The following is a 22,134-nucleotide window of genomic DNA, read 5'->3' on the forward strand; positions in this document are numbered from 1 at the left end:
ACTTTTTAAAAAGTACTTGAATTTTTAAACAAGTGTACTAGTATATATAGTATATAGTACTAGTATTTTTTTTTAACAATTCCAATATAATAAATGTCATCTGAATAATAAATTATGTGGAATTATCTGGATTAAATGGGTCACCTGGACGTCCAGACGTGTTCAGACCTTTTGGGATTTCTTTACCTGGATGGAGCATGCATCAAGACATTAACTTGTAATAATTTTTCAATTAAAAAAGCAAGCTTGAACCAGATATTTGACATAAACATAAAAACTCAAAGCCAAGTCAGCAGTTAAGCAAGGTTCCTGGTAGAAGTAAAGAGGCAAGGGGGACCTAGTGTTATCTCAGGTATCTTTCAGGGACACAAATGAAGATTTAGGTTGGGGAAAATTGTCAGCCATCCAACTTTTAATAGAGTCTAAGCATCTATTTGGATGCCTTTAGAAAAATCTTGGAGCTTAAAAGAGATATTTAATTAGATGTCATGTTCAGCACAATTTGAGCACCTTTAAGGGCATGCCTTATCTCTGCTAAGAAGAGGGGAAGATATAACAGAAACAATAAAGGCTCCAAAATAGAAAGGCCAACTAACTAGGTAGCACCAGAAACGCTTGCTTGCTAACCAGGCCTCGCTTCCACAACAGGCTGAGCTTCACATGGACGCCTACTCTATTCTGTTCTACTCTACAGTGGGAGTGGGACGAACTGCAGCCGTCCGCATCAAAGCCAAATACTAGGGCTATCATTGTGGAAGTTTACTAGCTGCCACTTTGCTCTCTCTTGATGTTTTTTTCCTCCAAATCGCACAATTAGCTACAGGCAGCACTAAGTGTTTGGTTAGCTTAGACAACTATGCTCAGCTTAAACTAGTTTGGCAACGGATTATGGACACACAACCAGGCGAGTTACTGGTTGCATGAAGCAGCAGGGGAACTGTAGCTAAACTGAGCAGCACCCAGAGCTTGGAGAACCAATCTGAGCAAAGAATGAATGACATCTGTGGGAGCGCAGCAAAATCAAATGGGTTTTAGGCCTGAAGAGTAGAGGTGGTGAAAGCTGCACACTGAAACAGAGCAGTGTGGCCAGTGAATGAGAAAGAGGCTGCAGGCGACTGTGGACAACTTTAACTTTTTTTGCTTTTACAATAATTTTTAAAATGTTTATTTTGATGTGGCCAGTTTTAAAATGCAGGCAGTGACTTTTGATAAAGTACATTTGTAACTTTTCCACAAAGCTCTTCTTTTACAATAAATAAATTGTTCAGATGATAGGTATTATACTGGCTTTTTGTACCCTGTGTGTTAATAGGTTCTAAAATATATTTCACCTTCACTCTCTGTAATGCAATATTTTTTTTTTGTAAAACTTTATAAAAGCTATAAATTAAATCTTAAATCTGACTTCTAATTTGGGAAAAATACCTTTTTCAAGATCTTCCCAGTGGTATTGAACATTTTCCTTGGTAGTGGGTGAATGATGGTGTTCATTACAGCTCATTCAGACACAGTATAGGAGAGAAACTGTGTATAAATTAGTCTTTCTACATCATAGATACAAATAATTTCAAAGTTCACCAGTAAAGCAGCTCCTTAGAAAAAGGCTAGGTGAACCAAAAAGACCATTCAACAAAAAACAGATTTAATTAATCAGATCAACTTGGATGTGGGATTTTTTAATTAAATTTAACCCAGTGTAAAAAAAACACAAACAAATAAAATTCACCCAAAAGAGACAATAACAAAGACTTTCATTTAGACAATAAGTGAAATGGTGAATTGGCTCTGTTTGGCTGCAACAACACACACAACTTCATGGTGCCAAAAATGTGTTGAACTAAAACCTTTCTAAAGCATAACAACTTTAAATTATACACATTTGAAACCGGAGCACCATAAGTAAACTAATTCAGAAAAGCCTGATATGGAACTTCGCCCTATGGTAACAATGATATGCAGCCCACAGTTCGGTGTCATTTTAAATGTTTTATGTCTAGGAAGAATTCATTCAGCCCATACTGCTGACGATATTTTAATATTGCAAGAGCTGAAATGCTGCTTATTTGACCTACAGTTTACTGCAGGCATGAAGTGTTTTCATTTTGGCTATCTAAAGGTTGAACAACGTTTTTGACTCAGGGGTGTGTGTATAGTCAGTTCAATGTTTTCATCCCTCCCATGGAGGACTACGTCGTCCATCCACATCAGTCTCCACATGGTACAGCATGTCAGCCAGAGTGTGTTCGATCACAGCTCCCCAGCCCATGTCACTCATCTGAAAGTAATCAAACAATGACTCAGAGGAAGTTTCAAGATCATTTGGAGAAAGTTGGGAATCTTAAAAGGTATGAAGCTCTCACCGGCTGGTACTTAACATCCTTTGGAGGGTATTTGAAGTGGGGTCCAAAATTGACAGAAACCTGAAGAGGTAAGGGTATACTTAAAAAAAACAAACCCCTTTCCAACCTTAAAATCAAATAAATCATCAAATGTGCATGTGTACTCACTGTGCAGCTCTTGTATAGTGAGATGGCAGGGAAGTAGATGCCCTCAAACAGGTTTTCAAAGGCAACACCTTGGTTCACTCCATTTTTGTAGAAAATCATCTGAAAAACAAGAGCCGGGCCAATAAGAGGTAGGTAGTGGAAAATGACAGTAGGTTTTCTCCACTGGAATTAATTTTGAAAAAATGTTCTAACCCTGCTGGGACTCATTGGCTTGAGGCTTTTCTCTGCTTTGTCCACATAGTCCTTCTCCTCAAAGTACAGGTAACTCTTAAACTTAATTAGTGCCTGAAAAGAGAAACTGGTTTTAGATCCAACTAGTCCAAGAAAGACATGAAAACACCACACCCACACCAACCCCTGAGTCCCCGTGTTTTAACACGGCGGGCGTGATTGCGGATGCCGTGCAGGTGCGTCCGCACGGCACCGCAAACCACGCCCCACCACATACCCCCATCGCCCGATTGAGGCCGGGGAGCAATCTGGCCCCGCGAACTGGGGCGAGACTCGGCCCAAAACATCGGCGCCCCAGCCCAAGCGACGGGGAAGCGTCCATTCTGGTGGCCGCCCGCGCATCCAGCGGCAACGGCGAAGTTGGCCCGGAGGTCGGCCGCGTAGCAAGCGGACACGGCCCCACAGGCATGGCCGTGAGCTCCTGTACCCAGGCAGCTGGGCAGACGTCAGGCGCGCAGAATCGACTGGTGGCAGCGAGGCTGGACTAGCCAGCCCGCCGACCCCCGGCTTAGCGGGGCTGTCCCGCTCCTCTGCCTCCAACTCTGGCTGCGCAGGCTGCCCTGGAGCAGGGACCTCCGTCTCCTCGCACAGCTGCTCCGCCACTGCCTCCGCCACTCCCGTTTGGAGCGGCTCCCCGCACTGCGCCTCCGCCTCCAGCAGGCACAGCCCCTCGTCCACCTCTGGGTGGAGCGACTCCTCTTCCTCCGGCAGGTGTAGACCCTCGCCCGCCTCGTCCTCCGCCTCCGATTGGAGCGGCTCCTCCACCACTCCCGGCAGGAGCAGCCCTTCACCCGGCTGCTCCTCCTCCTCCGGCAGGCTCGGACCGCCGCGTGACTCGTCCACCACCTCCGGCTGCCGAGGTGCCCCACACGGCTCCTCCACCGCTTCACTGTCCTCGGGACACACTTGTAGGGGTGGCGCCCAGGCCCAGAGCAGCGCCACCAGCTCCCCAATCCTTTCCAGGTGGCGCTCGGACCGGTCCTGCAGCTCTTCCTGCTGGCGACGCACCTCCGCCGCCTGCTCCCACTGGGCGGCCGCCATTTCGGCCACCCTCCGGGCCAGCTCCTCCATTCCCTGGCTCCGATACGGACCCGCCGTGCCGCCTCCTGGGTTTCGGCACCAATGTGGCGTGAATAAGGCACGGCGGGACCCCGGAGCAACGTTCAGAGCCAACTTTATTTAATTCACGTCACACCACACCCACACCAACCCCTGAGTCCCCGTGTTTTAACACGGCGGGCGTGATTGCGGATGCCGTGCAGGTGCGTCCGCACGGCACCGCAAACCACGCCCCACCACAAATATATATTTATATTATTTTATTTATTTATTTATTTTTATTTACTCCAGCCTAGTAATAATACTGTTAATTTGTGTTATTTCTACAACACAAATTCTGGCTCAGAGGAACACATCTATCATTCCAACAGTTGCTGTTCCTTTAAAAAATACTGGCAGTGGTATCCAGTGGTATAAATCTGATTGGCATTTATCTCTCTTGTATAAGTAACATGGGAGGTGGACAAATGAAACACAGCCAAGCTCTTGGGACCATTTTGATACAACTGCATGTGACAGAAATGCAATGCTGAACACAAGAAGAAATCAGAAGTGCAGCTGATGTAGCTGCAGTTACCTTGTCCTTGTATGTATCAGGCAGAGCCTTCGCTGTCTCTGTGTCTTCAGGCAGCTCTATGAAGAAGCCCAGTGTGTCTCCCTGACTGTAGCCTGAGGAATAATGTTTTCCTATTGACTGGTGAAACCGCGTCCCTTTCTTACTGCGCCAAGAGTAGCTGAACTTGTCATAACCCAGAGGCGCCTGCAGGTTACCTAAGTTATAAATAAGATCCAACATGTTAGATATTGTGGTATTAACATTTTGTCAAAGCAGCTGAGTATCTAACTCTATATTAGGGCTGCCAGATTATGCCAAAGAATGATATCCACTATCCACTCTGGTAAAGAGTGACAACACAATTTATTATTTAAATTGAAGGGAATACATATTAACTGAAAAATGAGTAAGGACAAACAAACCTTAAAGCTGAAAGGAAAAAGAGGACCTGTTCTGATGTATATATCAATACATAATAATGGCAGATACTCATTAAAGAAAAATTTTGAGGTTTGTGAATTTCTTAGCCTCCCATCTAGTTAGGAGCCACAGAGGTGGCTGAAGGCTGTCCCCGAAGTCACTACATAAGACGCAGTATACACTAGGGCTGGGTCATATCATACAGTTCATGGTAATACTGGTATAATGTTGGGCAACGATAAGAAAATGAAATATCGTGATAGAATATGGGTAAAACTTGCATGTGCAGTGCCTTTGTTTTCATAGGCACATGGCAGAAAAAGCATGGCGGACGAAAGCGGATCGTTGAATGAAACGGATGAACCAGAATTGGTTTGTAAAAATGTTGCAACTTCAGTGTGGAACTGGTTTAGCTTTCGTCCGTCAGATACACAACAAAGTACTATTTTTGGTAGAGCATGCTAGCGGGCCGTCGTTATTACCGTGTTTTTTGGAAAATACGGCACACTTAAAATTAATCCTTTGATTTTTCTGAAAATCGACAGTGCCCCTTATAATCCCGTGTGCTTTATGTATGAATTCTGGGTGTGTTTACTGACCTGGAAACGATTTTATGTACACATTTTTATATAACTTTAATGCACATAAAAACAAAAACAGGTGCTAATGATCAACTGACCACTTTTTTTCTATGCTTAAGTGCTTTCTATCCAACAGTCACACGCCGATGGAAACAATGGAGAGCAATTTGGGGTTAGTATCTTAATATCCCTGCCAGTCTTGTGACCTACTCTGCCTCCTGAGCCAAAGCCAACATTAAATGTACATGTTGTGCATTTTGAACATGTTAATGTATATACAACTAATCTTTATTGTCCAAAAACTGAAAATAGCTCTGTAGTAAAAGCGCTATACAAATACAGGCCATTTACCATTAGATCGGCAGTAACAGCAGGTAGCCCCAATATAATTACTATCTCAGGAGCACAGCTTTGAGAGCCCAAAGGCAAACTGAATTCTGATGTGCCAAACACATTTGCTTTGTCAAGGGTAGCTCTACAAATCTCTCCTGCTACTCAATTTCTTTTCCTTAAACATAAATAAATAAAAAAAATAAATAAATACTATTCACATTAATATATTTATTACATAACAATCATGATAAGAGTGAGAAGCCAGAGATCCAGGAGATCTGAGCCCTGCATGGGTCCTCAAGAGTACAGAAGACCCAGACATCACCATGCACAGAGGACAAGACCCCAGGGCCTTAAACACCATAAAATCTTCCTGGCACCCTGCAAACCATCATTAGACGTCACCCTAGCCTCACTTTAAACAGCCTGAGCCTGATTTGGCAGTTCAGCTATAAGTCTAATGAACGGAGTGTCCCACTTGCTCTTCAGCCGAGCACACACCTGACCGACCCAAACCTGAATCTGTGGTCCTTTTGAGCAAGATTACTACTGTGACAAAATGTCATCACTAAGGGAAATCTAAAGGTCTAATATAAGCCATTATTTTTTCTTTCCATCATTTCATTTTTTTCTGTATTAAAATTTGATTTTCAATTTGTTAGTTTTTGTAACAAACAATTGTTTCTATAGTTTTAGTTTTTAAATCAGAATGAAGGCTCTGGTTATCACAATACACTTAAATGATATTGACCCACAGTGATGACATTCCTGCCTCAATGCACAAAATATACATTTCTTTTAGTTAATTTTTCAGATACACTATATAATTTTCTTTAAATTTGTTTTTATTCTTTTACAAGTTAAGAAAAATATCTTTCCACACCCAAGTTTGTATTTTTAGTTTAGCTTTACTGAACTATGATAACCTTGTAAACTCTTATTAATCTAATCTACAGTCAATTGATGAGACTTTATAATTATATATTATTTTAATGCCATTGTATATGTCTTTCTACTCTGTAGTAGAGCAGGGCGATATGGCCAAAAATATTTATCACGATATATATTTGAAAATTTGCGATAACGATATAACTGACGATATAATTGATGCGAGACAAAATACAACTCCACAACCTTACTAGCGCAAAAAGACAACCTTCCATTTATTTTCACTTAAACAAGAAACTGGTTTTTATGTACATTAAAGCTTTATAAAAATTTAACAGTGCAAATGCAAATTCCTTGCTGAAAGTTTAACCAAAAGGCATTTCCAGTAGAAATGTGCTGACATATCCTGAGCATAACCATGTATAATATCCACTGAAGTTAAAAAGAGGTGCTTTCCAACATTAAACTGCAGCGTGCAGTACGTATTTTTCGGACCATAAGGTGCACGGGATTATAAGGCACATTAAGCGAAACAAAGCAGTCAGATAAATCAAACTTTATTAAACTCATTCTTCTTGCTTCCTCCACTTCTGTGCCATTGATTCATTAATGTTGAATTCTCTGGCAGCTGCTCTATTCCCATGTTGTTGCAGTATATTAATGACTAACCTCGTATTGTGGATGGATTATCTCAGTTGTTCTCCTGACTGAAGTTTGGTCCGTTTACAGCATCCTGCCATGCGATTGCATTTGTCTCTAACCATGAGGAACCTTCACGTTAACTTTTATAAGTGGAAAAGTGTTAAGTGTTCGTCCTCCAGCTTCACTGTTTATGTTATGCTAACATAGCTGTGTCGCTAGCGAGCACGTAGCATATAATTATATACCAGCTAGCCCAACTTCAGTAACCCTACAAACGTCACTGCTGTTTAGTTTCCTGTCTTCATTTATGTTGGAAGTGATAGCAGAGCTGTACGTTTGATTTTTTTCAGAAAACTCTCAGTCAGAACATGCAATATCATGCTTAGGTAACTAGCGAAACTAGCGCGCTAACTTCCGCTAACTTCCTGCTAACTTCTAACTCCGTTAAATGTAATACATTTTGTTTTCATGGATGCCTGGAAGTTAAACTTCATAGTTACACCTGGTAAAGCAGCAATGCTGATCGTTTTATTAAAGATGAAAGAATTTAGACAGTTAACTCTTGGTGATGCTGCAGTGTTCGTTTGACCTGAAGCATACGGAGTTTAGGACCCAGATTACTCCCAGCATCTTAGTCCGACAAATACGACAATAACGACAGCCCGCTTGCATGTTCTGCAAAAAAATGTGCTTTGTCGTGTATCTGACGGACAAACACCAAACCAGTTCCACATCACTGAAGTTGCACCATTTTTACAAGCCAATTCTGGTTCATCTGTTTCACTCAACAATCGGCCATGTGCGTATGAAAACAAAGGCACTGCGCATGCGCGTTTTACTCCCATTCTATCGCGATATTTCATTTTCCTATCGTTGCCTAACATTATACCGGTATTACCGTGAACAGTATAATATGGCCCAGCCCTACTCTGTACACAAACTATATTGTAGATGTAAATGTAATCATATTTGTATGAGTACAAAGCACTACTGACCAAGTGGTTGAGACCAGCCAAGTCTGGCTGCGGTCTCTGGAGGCATGTCATCAACAGACACCTCAAAGTACCAGGCGCCTTTCCGAACGCCATGGGAAGCTCGGACCATTGAATAACCCTTCTCCCCAGTCACTGTCAGGCGGTCATCAGAGATCTTCAACTGAGGCGCTGCAACATAAACATACTTATTCATACACAGCATAAAGTAAAGTGCCATGAAAAGTCTTGAGTCACCTATAACCTCACTCCATTTTGTGTTCAAGGAACCGGACTTTTTTGTAATTTGTTTTTTAAAAGTGGTTTTGAGCAACAGTTGTACTTTCTGAACATCAAGATATTAACTACTTTTGGATTCAGTTTCAGTCTTTGTACTAGAAAATTTTCAGAGGAAAATTTGTTAAGCAACTCACCTATGAATGATTCAAACATTCATTAGTTTCTAAGTTGAGGGATGATTCAGTGTTGTGCCCAAGCATAACAGAAAACTTAGCAAAGGACCAATTTTCAGTTATATCTTTAGGCACTTTTTGCCCCTAAAGATATTGTGATCCTTATTCCTTTAGCACAAACATCACATTGTCTTTCCAATATGATGTTTGTGGTTTCAACAGCATGTTTGGTTGGAAGGGGTCCAATTTCACTGTAGGTAACAATTTTGCATCAGATGCCTGATAAACTACTCCCGAGGACTGCGAAAACGAATAACAAAAAAAGCTGCCAAAGAGAGTTCAGGCTGTTTTGAAGGAAAAAGATATATATCGACTTTCAAACTTCTTGACATTCTACACTCTGCCTCATATAATGAATTTACATTTTCGTTGTCCGTGTTTCAATAAACTGCCTCAAACAAAATACAATGAACTCAAGGGTGGCTCAAGCCTTGTGCGCAGTATTGTTCATACGAAGAAAACAGAACGTCCTTGAAACCCATACCTCTGTCATGTAAGGCCAGCAGCACTCTCTCATACAGACAGGCTCTGTACAGATCACCAGGTATGGGTTTGCCTGCCCAACAGTCCAACTCGAGCTTCTCTGGGTCTGGAGCATGCGGGTCTGGTTCTGCTAGGACATAACGGTAGCCATCTTTATTAAATGGGTGCTCCAGTGGGTAACCATGAGGAGGCAGCCGCTGAGCAGAGAACAGAGGGTCGCTGCAAAGAGATAGAATGACCAGTTGTAATTTAATGGTAGCATGCACGTGTTAAAGTTGCATGAGGAACAAAATAGATTTGCATTAGAAAAATGCATAGGGATAACTATGACATCTATATAACTATATATTTGTTATATATCCATAACTAAAATGCCCACAAGCTATGTTTTTTTTTTTTTAATAAATTCCCCAAAATCCAACAAGGACAGGGGGGTCCAGGCCCATCCAGCCCCTCCACCTCTGGCAGATCCTCCTGCCTGCAGAGTGGTCTCCTCAAAAGTAGTGGGCATCTTCAAAAAGATGATAAGACCTCCTGCCAGCTAATCTGAGAAGTTTATCATATTGAGAATCAACCAAATGAATGAAATGAAAAGGATTTATTGGTTTCCTCCAATTCTTGAATACTTGTTTTCTCTTTTCTTCTTTCTCTTTCGTCTTTAAGCAATGATTTATTAAATCTCCAGTTTTTACTTGGCAGAATGACCTTCTTAATTACTAGTATTAAAGACACAGGAGCATGATCGCTGACAGCTATTGGGTGTATCTAAGTGTCTGAAACAGTGTCTCAACAGTGAGCTGCTGACTAGGTAATAATCCAGACAAGAGTAAGAGTGATGAACATGTGAGAAGAAAGTATATTCCCTGCAGTCAGGGTGATGATATCGCCATCCATCACAAAGTCCGTAATCACTCATGTACTGTTTTCAGCCCAAGTGTTGCTTTTTATTATTATTATTTTTAAATGACTGTCACTTACACTTTGGAAAGCAGTTTCTTCCGGCTGTCTACGTGGACCTGCAAAACTACCATTCAATTTTCTGGGACAGATTTTTTTGCTTATATTTTGCCTTAGAGGTACAGGCTTCTCTTACAACAACATCACTCAAAAGTATGTACTTATATTGTGAAATGGAGGCAGGGCAACATGCAAATTGTATGGAGAGTGCACAAGGCTGTTGGTTCTGAATGATTCTGATTTACTATGATATGCATGTGGTGAGAACAAAATAGATGTATGATTAACTGCACCAAGTATGTGCAGTTAATCATTTCAACAGTAATTTTGTGTGGAATCCACTTTTTTGCACACAGTAAGAACATTTCCTCGGAAATTTTAATAAATGAGGCCCAGTGTCCGAATAGACTTACCTAAACCTTAAAACTTAAATAGACTCCGAAATCAAACTCCCTTGGTTGCCTTTAACTGCAAACATAAACTAAGCTGGTTGATCAATGCTCACCTATTGCCTGTGTATCAGGGGGAAAAAGAAGAAAAAAAGCCTATGTTGACTTTGTCCCAAAGTATTTCCCCTGGACATTATGCCTGTCACTTTGAGGAATTCTTCAACCAGAATGGAAATGCTAAGTGCCAGTTTGCCAAATTACCTCACCAACTAAATGGATTTTAGCCATCACCAAATCATATAATGTAAGCAAAGATGCATATTTTATATTTGTTTTAAACAGTAATGGCCATCATGCAGGCATATAGCCAGAAAGCTATAACTTAGCTATGCAATATGTATTTGACATTAGTTGATTCATCACATTTAAATAAACTTTGCTGATGTTATAGTGATAACTGAGTATATAATAAACACAAGCCTCCCAGTTGTTATACATGATACATAACAGACAGAACATACAACAGTGCAATATCATAATACAGGACCGTTAGTACCTCCTAGTTCTCTTAGCTGCTCCTGCAGCCGTCCCCTCTTGTTGCTGCTGTTGTTTACGTTTGGCACCTCTTCCTTTTCCTGGGCCAGGGGCCAAAGCACCTTCAAGAACATAAGATAGATTATTCAAATGAACCCACACAGGCACACAAACAGCCAGACAGTAGCAAAGGCAATATACACTTAGATGCCAATTTCTCACACAGTCCTGCAAGAAATGTTCCTTATGTCAGCTTTTCTCCCCTCTCATCAATCTCAACCAATATTCATGAAAGGAGAATTTATTGCAGGGCCGGCGTCTTAAATTAGCTTTCCATTAGCTTAGCTCTACCTAGGTGTGGTGGACATATAAAGACTTGCAGTACTGCAGGCACTAGTCTTCAGGTCTGATTACACCAACTGGTATTTACTGAACCTGACCTTAACTACTAGGTTGGTCTTTTCTTTCACTAGTTTGGTGCAGAAATCTGCAGAAATGACAGTGCCCTCCTGCAGTCCTGAGGGAACAGTCGACTCTGGGCTGACATGTTGACTGACAGTGATGACAAGGAGTTGTGGAAGTTTAACCACAAATGGACCTTGCCACTGTGGCACCACTGAATGAGGTACTGGAGATTATGAGGATCACTATGAGAACACCTCACAGCTCCTCATATCCAACTAGGAGGATGACGCATAAAATTTTCATTCCCCCTTGAGGTAAAGAGGACAGCGCACCAAACTCCCCCACTGCTAGGACAGATATGCAGAACGTCTGCAAATGTGCTACATTACAGGTTGAATATTACTTGGCTTGCTGTGGTAACAGAGAATACCAGCAAACCAGTTATTCCCAGCTGCTGGAAGAGGTATCAGTGTCACAGAAGGCATGTGTGGGAAAAGATCAAGGTGATTATAAAAATTTGGTGAACATAGGGCAGCATTTGCCCTGTTCTGCAGGGTCTGAACAGTTTACTCACAACATACAAATTTGGGATGGTCACTCATGTATCTCTGAGATGTCTAACGCACCAGGGAAACTGGTTTACATCTGTAGGACACATAATTTTACCCTGACAGCAGGTATCTGAGGCGCCTGTTACAAGTACACAGTGCTACACAGTGACCTACCTGAGCATTTCTATAAACACAGAAAAAGTTGTCAACAACATAACTTTTCTGGGTTATCCGTGAACTCAATTAAATTATATTCCATTTATATATGACCAAATCATAACAACAACTGCCTCACTTTATATTGTAAGGTAAAGACCCTACAACAATAAAGAGAAAATCCCAAGAATCGAATGAACCCCTTTGAGCAAGCACTTGGTGTCAGTGAGAAGGAGAAACTTCTTTTTAAGAGGAAAAACCCTTCGGAGGAACCAGGCTCAGGGAGGGGCAGCCATCTTTGGCAACAGGTTTGGGGTAATGGGAAGTAGACAGTTTAAAAGACACTCAATTTCCTTTACTAAAGTGAAGGCATTCAGAGCGTGCCTCATTCTTTACCACCTGCACAAATGGGTACCTTCAGATTATGCATTTGTTACTGGGGCTTATAGCATCAGGTACCCTAGTAGTCTGATTCAGCTGGGTATAGAGGAGGGAGTTTTAAGTGCTGGGTTTCATATCTCAGACCTAGCCCAGTGCACAGCAGAAAAGAGTAATTGTAACAGTAGAATGCACAATAGCATTATGCCATTGGTGACATCCAGCTTTTCTGACGCAAGGAGTCCCAGTGGGCACCGTGAAGTCTCAGAGAGCAGTCACTGTGGAATCAAGCTTGTCCAGCTGGGGCAGTTTACAGGAAGGGTAATCAGTAAATGTTCAAATGTTAGGGGGAACTGCATTCACACTGGTTGCACAAGCTGAAAAGTGCAAGAGCCGATGGCCTTCCACAGGGTTTAACACCATTTAAAATGCTTTGGGATCCACCAGATCTCTTTAAAATTGTAAACAGAGAATGAGGATTGGTGTCACATTCCCTTTCCATGTCTGGTTTGAGTAGTTTTTTGTCATTCTTTTAAGACCTGATTGACAAGCACATTTAAAGTTTACTGGGCTGCTATTACTATTTGTCATGTAGGGTTTGGGGATAAAACAGCTGGCCAACCATCCTGCATGTCCTTTTCTGGGGGCCCCTTTAAAATGAAAACATTTTAAAGGGGCCCCCAGATGGCCTCTGGAGACTTAGCAGTGATTTGGGCCTCTGCAAGGGGAGAGCATTCATTTCCTAACGTGATTGGTTCATATGTGCCTTTTATCTCTCCATGTCTCCTTTGGTTTTGTCTAAAGAATAATATGTGCCCTGTTTGCATTTCGAATGCTTTTTTTGTGCAGGAAAAAGAGTTTTCGGCAAAGTTCTTCAGCTTTTCATTTACTGGGTTGGCTTATCAGTGTTTATACAAGTCAGGGGCTGCAGGTGCCAGTGGGTCTGCAAGCTCACTTTACTTGTTGTCTAGCAGCATCCTGAGCTACAGTAAGTTATGACTGACTTAGCTCAAGTGCTGTTGGTGTAACTGAACCCAAAGGCCAGAGTACAGATAAAGCAGCAGTGAATTTGTGGACAGACAGCCATTGAAAACAAGTTGCAATAAATATGTGTAAATGACTTTAAAGACAAATGTTTGCTGCTCAATATTACTATTTGATATACAACTATTGTTTCTTTCTTTCTTTCTTTTTTTTTTATAATAATATTGCCAAAACCACCACTAAGCATACACACACAAATGGAGAAAGCAGCTTATTCAGCATCTGGAGTACACAGGAAGGACAGCAGACACAAAAAGGCAGGAATTAGTCCATGAGTTATGTGGCATTTTCCAAATACTATGAGCCTCTAATGCCTCTTTGATGTGCCCTTGCCACATCTGTCTGGCAAAATGTAAATTAAATGGAACAAGACCTACTCATTTGATTCAACTCATTCCTCCAAACACAAATAGAAAGTCAGAATTAAGTGCTCTAAGGTAAACAAGAACTAACCAAACATGCCCACTTATCAATAAGTTTAGTGATCCAAGTGATGGCTTCTCAGTAGCTGCACATAACTCAGTTCTTATTTTTCTAATTTTTAAGTCAAATTTTTGTCTCCAATTCTAACGTGCTACTCAGTTGTTCAATATACATCTGGACATCTTTTACTTTACCTGACTTTACTTTTAACTAAATTATAGGTCTTTTCCACTAGTACCTAATCACATATCTGCAGTTTTGGTCATTTTCATTACAACTGAATACCACCAAATGTACATGGGGTCATTATAGCAACATAGTCGAAGGTCCCGTGACTCATTTGCATGCAACACAAACCCCACAACAAAGGAGGACGCTGAGTCAACGGTATACCTGCTGCTCAGTGTATGGCTTTTTGTCAGATTCTGGGACCACAGTGTTCTTATTTTTTTGCCCCCTCATTGCTGGGTTTCAAAATTGGTGTTGATTTTCACGAAGGAGAGACACTTTCATCATTGGCACGAAGTATGTTGACGTCAGATTTTTGCCTCAGATTGCTTGGAACCCCAGCAGAGGTGGTACTAAAGAAAATACCTGGTACCATTTATATTGGAAACCCTACAAACCGAGTTGAGCCATGTCAAGCCAAACCAAGTAGGTACTAATGGAAAAAGGCTATTTGTGAACTACAGGTTTAACCACTGAATGTAGGTGTGAGCTGAAGTAATAAATGCATATTATAAACATCCCATTGCAAGTACAGCTTAATGCCAACAACAACTAATTTTTAAAATTCATTGTGATGTTAAAATATTTGATCATCACAAACTACAAACATTAAAGATTCTAATCTAGACATTATTTTCACAATTTCCATTTTATTTATTGAACACAATTGTTCGGTAAATAAAATGCGAGAAAATAATAAATGTTTCACACTACTGTAGGATATTTTTGTATAGATTGTTTCTAGAAATGTCTAAAACCTGTCATTTTGAGTTTTTTTTTCCCCTTTGCCGTCGAGCTTATCTTTTTAAAGTAATTTTATGGCTCCAGACCTGTGACACAAAACTTGAGATGGAGGCAATTGAAGAGGATGAGGCTAATAAGCATTGGGTAAAAGCCAATAGCAAATCAAAAATGAAAATCTATTCTTGCAGCCATTGCACTTTGGAAGGGCAGAGTGCCATTACAGTCGGGAGATTTTGAAGGATTTCAGAGCTCATTAGCAGCAAGCCAGAGACAAGAAAGATTCACAAATGAGGGTAAAAGCTTTTTAGAAGGTGGGTGGGAGACCAAACAGATACAGAGAGCAAACAGGGAGGTTACAACTGGATATGGATGAAGTTGCCCTCAAGATGCTTTTTGGGGATCAGTTTGGGTTGGTTTGTGCTACACAGGAAAGTCTGATTGGAACATTTGGGCCAACTTCTATCCAGAGAAGTTATGACACACACACACACACACACACAAACCCCACACTAATTACTCCAGATGCCAACACACCACATATTCACCTGAGAAAGAAGATCCACCTGGAACATAATGCACAGAATCACTATGGGAATCACATATCACACCATTTGATTGAGTTTGGGGAGTTTACAGCTCATTATTCATGTAAGGCTGATTTCACACCCAACCCATTTGGTTCAGTTTAGTCACACTCTTACGCCTTGATTATACTCTGTTGTGGACATGGAAAGGTAGAGACACAATGGCCAAGTAGTCATTCCTGTTACACTCAGATTGATGTTCACTTCTCTGTGGACAAGTCAGGTAGCAAAAGGGGGGAGAAGACAAACAAAAATCAATAGGCAGGCACATCAAGGTCTGCCCTGCCCTCACACTCACCATCTGATGGCAAAATTTATATCACTTGGACCCTAGCAAACCCTGGAGGACATGGAAATTGTAATCAAGGGTTTACTATGATAGATGCCAGCAGTTTGTGAAAGCTGTCAAACTCTGGTGCAAATGAAACCTAACCAACTCTGCCTGAAAAGGAGGGCCTTGGCATGTATCCAAGGAAATTTTATCCAGTTCTATGGTGAAAAAAAGCCCAATCAAAATAAAAACCATTTATGTTAGAGTGACTGCAGCAGAGAAAGTTTTAATCAACACAAGCTTGCTCTAACGCACTGTACATCACTCTCCTTCACTGAGACCTCAGTGCTTGTATGACCAAGGAGAGAGCACGGGAAAGCAAGAAGTCATTTCAAAAGCTAGGCTTTTTTGTCACTGATGTGACCAAGAGGGATGACAGTCAATCAAGATAAGGTGGTTAACTTGCTCAAAAAAAAAAAAAAAAATCTCTAGCCCCAAACCTGAAAACATTACACCTAACCAATAAATGAATCCACAAACAGTGGAATAACTGAGCAAAAGCTTCAATTTTTTAGCAAAAGAAAAGTTGCTATTATATGCTTCTGCACATTTTGCCCAGTTAGTATAACAGTGACCTCTTAACAATTTAATGAATATATCTTCTCTTTCAGCTGCTCCCTTGAGAGGTTGCCATAGCAAATCACCTGCCTCCATCTCACCCCATTCCTAACATCCTCCTCTGACACTTCAATGTTCAGCATGACCTCCTTCACAACATTAATGGACCACCTGTGTGATCATATCTTTTCCTTCTGATTCGTGAGTACTCCTGATTATGTTCTTTTCTCTTGAGTGTGACTTATATATGGATATAAATATACATCCAACCCTGTTGGACATACGCACTAAAAACACTGAACCTCTTCAGCCATAATGATCCACTTGGAAAAGGAAATCTGTTGGGCATTTCTCATGGCCTTCAGACAATAATTCTGATTGCTACAGAGTTATAAACATTATATGCTGGCTGAGCCAGAGCCAGATTATAATGCCTGCAATAAGTTTCTTGTTAATGATGATAAACATGTCAATGTCGATAAAGTGCACCATCATCTGCTGTGACATCTCCGAAATGTTATCTTTACATGTGCAACTGTGAGAGTTGTTGCTGCATGCAGGATGACAGCTGTTAAATCTATCCAAAATGTCTGTTTATTTTATAATAATGTCAAGTGAACCAAAAACGAATCAAACTGTGGGTGTGAAACCACCTGCAAATATTTTAGCCTCTTTTTCTTTAACACACAATGTTATATAACAGGACTAATCTGTGCTTATCGTTATTACAGTTTGGAATATTGTTTTGCACCCTTACCATTGAGCCCACCAGCCATGGGAGTACCAGTAGTCTGTTTCTGTGTGTCATATGAGGGTCCAATGTTTCCCAGGTCCTACACAAGAAATACATATTTTACATACTGTATTTTTTTAAAAAATGCAACAAATGCCCCTCCAGTGTGCAACAAATAACAGAATAAAATACCTGGTCCAAAAGGCCAAATTTAGGGTACTCCTCTTCAGGGTCTTTACTGCCTGGATCAGGGTGTTCCTTCACCAGGAAAACATCGCGCTCTTTGCACTGGAAAATAAAAGTTCTACTCAATACTAATACTACAACATTTCAATAATCATTACATATTTATTTATATGAGGATACCTGGTCATGATATAGCAGTGCAGCAGGGTGGATAGTTACAAGAATGGTTAAACAACATTTCTATAAATACCTCAGAGTACACATAGATAATAAACTGGACTGGGTTAAAAACATCACTTCACTCTACACTATTTTCTGAGGCGGCTGAGGTCTTTCAACATCTGGTGGACAATGCTCAGGACTTTTTCGAGTCTGTTGTGACCAGTGCCATCCTCTATGACGTTGCATGCTGGGGCAGCAGGTTGAGGGTCGCAGATGCCAACAGACTCAATAAGGTCATCCACAAGGCCATTAATGTTGTGGGGATGGAGCTGGACTTCCTTAGGTTGGTGCCAGAGAGGCTGGCCAGTCACAGGAGCATGTTCAGTAAGACAGTGAGATTATCAAAATGCACCACTGAATGACACAGAAAATCATTCCTTCCATGTGGCTCTCTCTCTGTACAACTCCTCCATCTAATGTACAGTGCACACTGCAACAGTTACACCCTTTTGCACATGCTCTACAGTAAAATAACAAATGACAAAGTTTAACAGGTTAAAGGTAAATGTCAATCATATATATTTCACCTCTGTAATATTCTTAATATTTAAATTGAGCTATTTGTATATTTAAGTGATATTTCTTACATTTTTAAACTTTATTGTACTATTTAATTAATTTAGTCTGTTACTGTTATTGTCTTGAAGCAACTGTAACCCACATCACTCCCTTACGGATTATTAAAGTATTCTGATTCTTTTCCTAACTGTGCTGTCTTCACATGGACATGTTTGTCTTTTGTTTTGTTTTTTAATAAAAAAAGAGAATTTAAAGCATAACTGCCTATATTTTCTGTGTAATGGACTGTAGCAGTCACTGTACCATCGTCTTCACTATATTGTTTGGCCAGGTGAGCTTCCCGGGTCTTTGTCGAGTTGTCATGCACTCCCAGTACTTGTCAATAAATGGGATGATATCCTGTAACAAAAGAAAATAAAAAGGAAAATTGAAAATTAATTAATCCTACAATTTAGGAGGGCTTCAACAAGTTAAAAAAAGGTAAACAATAATTCTTTCACATAAATGTCCATAAGCTTGAATTCTTCCCCCTGCTCCCTTTTAACAGGTTGTCACCACAGCGGATCATCTGCCTCCCACTTAATTTAGTCACTTAATTTATTTGTAAAGGATTTTACATTCAGCTCCCCTTCTGATGTAACTGGCCACATGTTTCCCAGCTTAAAACTGGTACAAAAGGTACACTACCGTCTGACCTCCCATGGCTCCTCTGAGATGACCATCCACCAGTGTGTGTTTATACATGTTTGTACTCATTTCCCATTATGATTTAGGAAATTAACTGGACTGGAATTTGTATAACACAAACCTCATTCACCCATTCACACCCACTTTAATACAGTTCTATAGTCTATCCTTTAACCCTTAGGAATATTGAAGGAGCTGGAGATGGCTCTTTTAGGTGGTAGATGACCTGCTTTACTGCCTGACCCTCAGTTTTCATATACTCAGTGCGCGTCAGGAAACGAACTCAACAACAGTAATTTAAGTAAAGATTAGCATTACTCAGAATTTAAAACTGTTCCATGAACATCTACTATGTCATTGGAAAAGCCAAAAACAGTTACACGCACCTTGTCTTTAGAGAACATGGTCTTTGGATGCTCGTCTTGTGTTCTGGATCTCCATGTCAGGTTAGCAAGAGCTGTGAGACACATCTCTTTCAGGTCTGAGAAACCAAAAGCGCTTTGTCAGTCATTCAAAACACAGAGTAAGTTATGATCTTAAAGCTTCAGAAAGGTTATTAGCTGGTTAAAGCACATGGCACACATACTTGCTTGTTTCCTGAGAAAATATGTGTTACCACTGTGATGGCACACGTTGCAGTGAAACACATAATTGGTCATAAAGGGCAGACAGGTCCTGTAGAGGAGGAGAAAGACTGGAGCATGAAAGCTGTCAGGACCGTTACACAGCTGCTGATATTGTACTGACCAGCTACCGAATAATAGCTTTACTCTGTGCCGATGCCAAATGTGTCAGCGGTGAACCACTTCATGCACAAAGCACATTGCAGCTCCACCTCTCCCAGCTGCCTGCCACTTTCCTCATCTCCTGATCCAGTGAGAGCGTCAGCAGCCTCTGAGCCTTCACCAGCTGCCTCCTGAAATAATCAAACTCAGATAATTAAAAGCAAGAATTTACAAAACAAAGCCTTAGCAGTTATATAACTCAGTACCATTACCTCTTTGCCATTAGATGACTCAGTCTCCATGGTCGGTAGCACTCCAAATGCAGTTTCCCTGAACATCAATGGACAAATCAGATGATCCAACAATTATTATACATGCAAAAGCAGCCATAAGAGAACTGCAATAACAACATTTCTATTAACTTTATAATATAAATGTCTATTTTTTTTTTTTAAAGGAAAACCAAAGTTTACCCATCCATGAAGGGATCTTATTTCAGCTAGTACATGCTCACTTGTTTACCCTTTGTTAGTTTTTATTTTAATCAAAAGCATACTGCTAAAGAAAATTGCTATTTTCCACATAAAGGTCTTCAGTTATAATTTCCAGATTTTACGCGTTTGTCAGCAGACCACGCAGTGTAGGGTCTGTTGGTGTAAAGCTGCTTTCTCTTTCAAACTGGCTTTATGTGTCCGTCTGCGTACGCTTTTCGGTAGGTCAGGAATTTAAGCAGAATTTATGGCCGCTGAGTATTGAGCTATGCTGTCAGATGGAGGCGGTGTGCAATGTCTTACAACCGGTCTATGAGACACTCTCGCATGTGTTGTTGTTGGTCCGTTAGCTAGCGACGGAGAAAAGCGAAGTTAAACCTGAATAGAAATCGAATGCATAAAACAATAAAAAAAAAAAGTGTCACTGCAACCACACTCTGTGCTACTCGTACTATAATTTTTGATATTTGGGTTTTGGCACGGTTTAATGGTCCCCGGTAAGCTCTATTCCGGTGTTGTACACGCTTGTACTACAGTGGAAATTATGGACCTGCAGATGCAGATGTTGGGAAACGTGTACGCGGATGGACACATTTGCGGGACCATAAATCCAGCTTAAACTCTAACATTAGCGTTTAAGCTGTAAGTTTAAGAAAAGCTAACGCTAGTTAGCAAGTTTAGCCAGTTTGCTAACATTGTTTCTGATAAAAACAGAACGTTAATGCTAATTAATGCGGGTTATATGTACACATATAATCCGCAATATGACCTAAAAATTCTATACAATAAAACTGTTGCATCAGGCGCACATACCCTTCTCCGGACTCAGGTTCGGCTGCAGTAGCAATGCCCGCCTCTACCTCGGACGCCATGTTTCGAATCAATAACAACAAAAAACATCGCGAGAAGATGACAGCTTCCGGTTAGTGAATCAGCGCCACAGGAATTCAAATTTGTGAAGTTGTACTCAACTTGTATACACAAAATTACCAAAAAACAAACAAACAAAGGCAAACCATTCTCAATCAAAAGCACAAATTACATCCAGCTGTACATTTAAAGGGCAGCATAAACAATCATGTTAGGTTAAAGTTGGGTTTTTTTGTTTTTGTTTGTTTTGTTGTTCTCTATTCATTAGAAACAGTCGAATCGTGATTATATTCTCTCTATTTATTTTTATTTTTTTTACTTTCACTATAACAGTACAACCATTTGAATCAACTTCAAGTCTCAGCCTAATAAAATCATTAATTGGAAAATTTTCATTTAAAATTTTAAAATGTAAATTGTAAAATCCATGTTAGGAGGAGTTGAAATATTTTAGTTTTCTAATTGTGGGTATCTGATCTAATTCAACAAGTTTAAAAATAGTCTTTACGTCTTAAATGAAATTTACTACCAGTCAAAAGTTTGGACACACCTCATTGTTTTTCTTTACTTTCATGAGTATTTACATTGCAGATTCTCACTGAAGGCATCAACACTATGAATGAATGCATATGGAATTATATAGTAAAGAAAAACGTTTGAAATAACTCAAAGCATGTTTTATATTTTAGATTCTTCAAAATAGATTGCTTGATTACTGCCCACACCTGGCATTCTCTCAATGAGCTGCATGAGGTAGATACTTGAAGGAGTTCCCAGAGATGCTCAGCCCTTGTTGGCCCTTTTGCCTTTACTCTGTGGTCCATCTCATCCCAAACCATCTTAATTGGGTTTAGATCAGTTGATTGTGGAGGCCAGGCCATCTAGCACAGCATTACTCTCCTTCTTGGTCAAACTGGTTCAACTAAACGCAAACTGGATGGGATGGCATGTCAATGCAGGATGCTGTGGTAGCTATACTGGTTCAGTGTCCCTTCACAATGTCACCAGCAAAGCATCCACACATATGTTTCTTTGGATTTTGAGTGTTCCTTGTGCTCACAGACTTGTTTTTCTCAGCAAAATTAACCAAAAATTCGGAATTGGCTTATTCCCAATCGACTGGCAACAAAGATGACATTACCTAGGGTGACCATATTTAGACTTCCAAAAAAGAGGCCACTCGGCCCAGTCTTGAAGAACTTTAATAATACTGTTTGTTTAAAGAAAATTTTAACATACTTAAACGATGTTCTCTGTGCGGTTAACTCATTCACT

At 40.5% G+C, this 22,134-nt stretch overlaps 1 protein-coding gene across 2 annotated transcripts; it reads right to left on the reverse strand.

Moving 5' to 3' along the window:
- Nucleotides 1–1,674: 1,674 nt before the first annotated feature.
- ash2l (ash2 like, histone lysine methyltransferase complex subunit) lies at nt 1,675–20,861 on the reverse strand. 2 transcript variants are annotated; one of them, XM_085360083.1, is made up of 17 exons: nt 20,803–20,861; nt 19,771–19,828; nt 19,544–19,689; nt 19,360–19,448; nt 19,160–19,254; nt 18,390–18,485; nt 17,352–17,447; nt 17,184–17,259; nt 15,499–15,516; nt 11,047–11,146; nt 9,146–9,363; nt 8,213–8,380; nt 4,375–4,568; nt 2,700–2,792; nt 2,508–2,606; nt 2,361–2,420; nt 1,675–2,275 (listed from the first exon to the last, which is right to left on the reverse strand). In XM_085360083.1, exons 1-17 carry the CDS (start codon nt 20,859–20,861, stop codon nt 2,168–2,170), a joined length of 1,773 nt encoding a protein of 590 aa, XP_085216209.1. In that variant the 3' UTR covers nt 1,675–2,167. The 2 variants fall into 2 exon arrangements, with proteins under 2 accessions (XP_085216209.1, XP_085216210.1); XM_085360084.1 differs by lacking the exon at nt 15,499–15,516.
- Nucleotides 20,862–22,134: the final 1,273 nt, after the last annotated feature.

This window comes from Diplotaxodon limnothrissa, linkage group LG7, assembly GCF_057381915.1.
Source record: "Diplotaxodon limnothrissa isolate DT_005_m linkage group LG7, D_limnothrissa_male_GT1.1, whole genome shotgun sequence".
NCBI classification, from domain to species: domain Eukaryota; kingdom Metazoa; phylum Chordata; class Actinopteri; order Cichliformes; family Cichlidae; genus Diplotaxodon; species Diplotaxodon limnothrissa.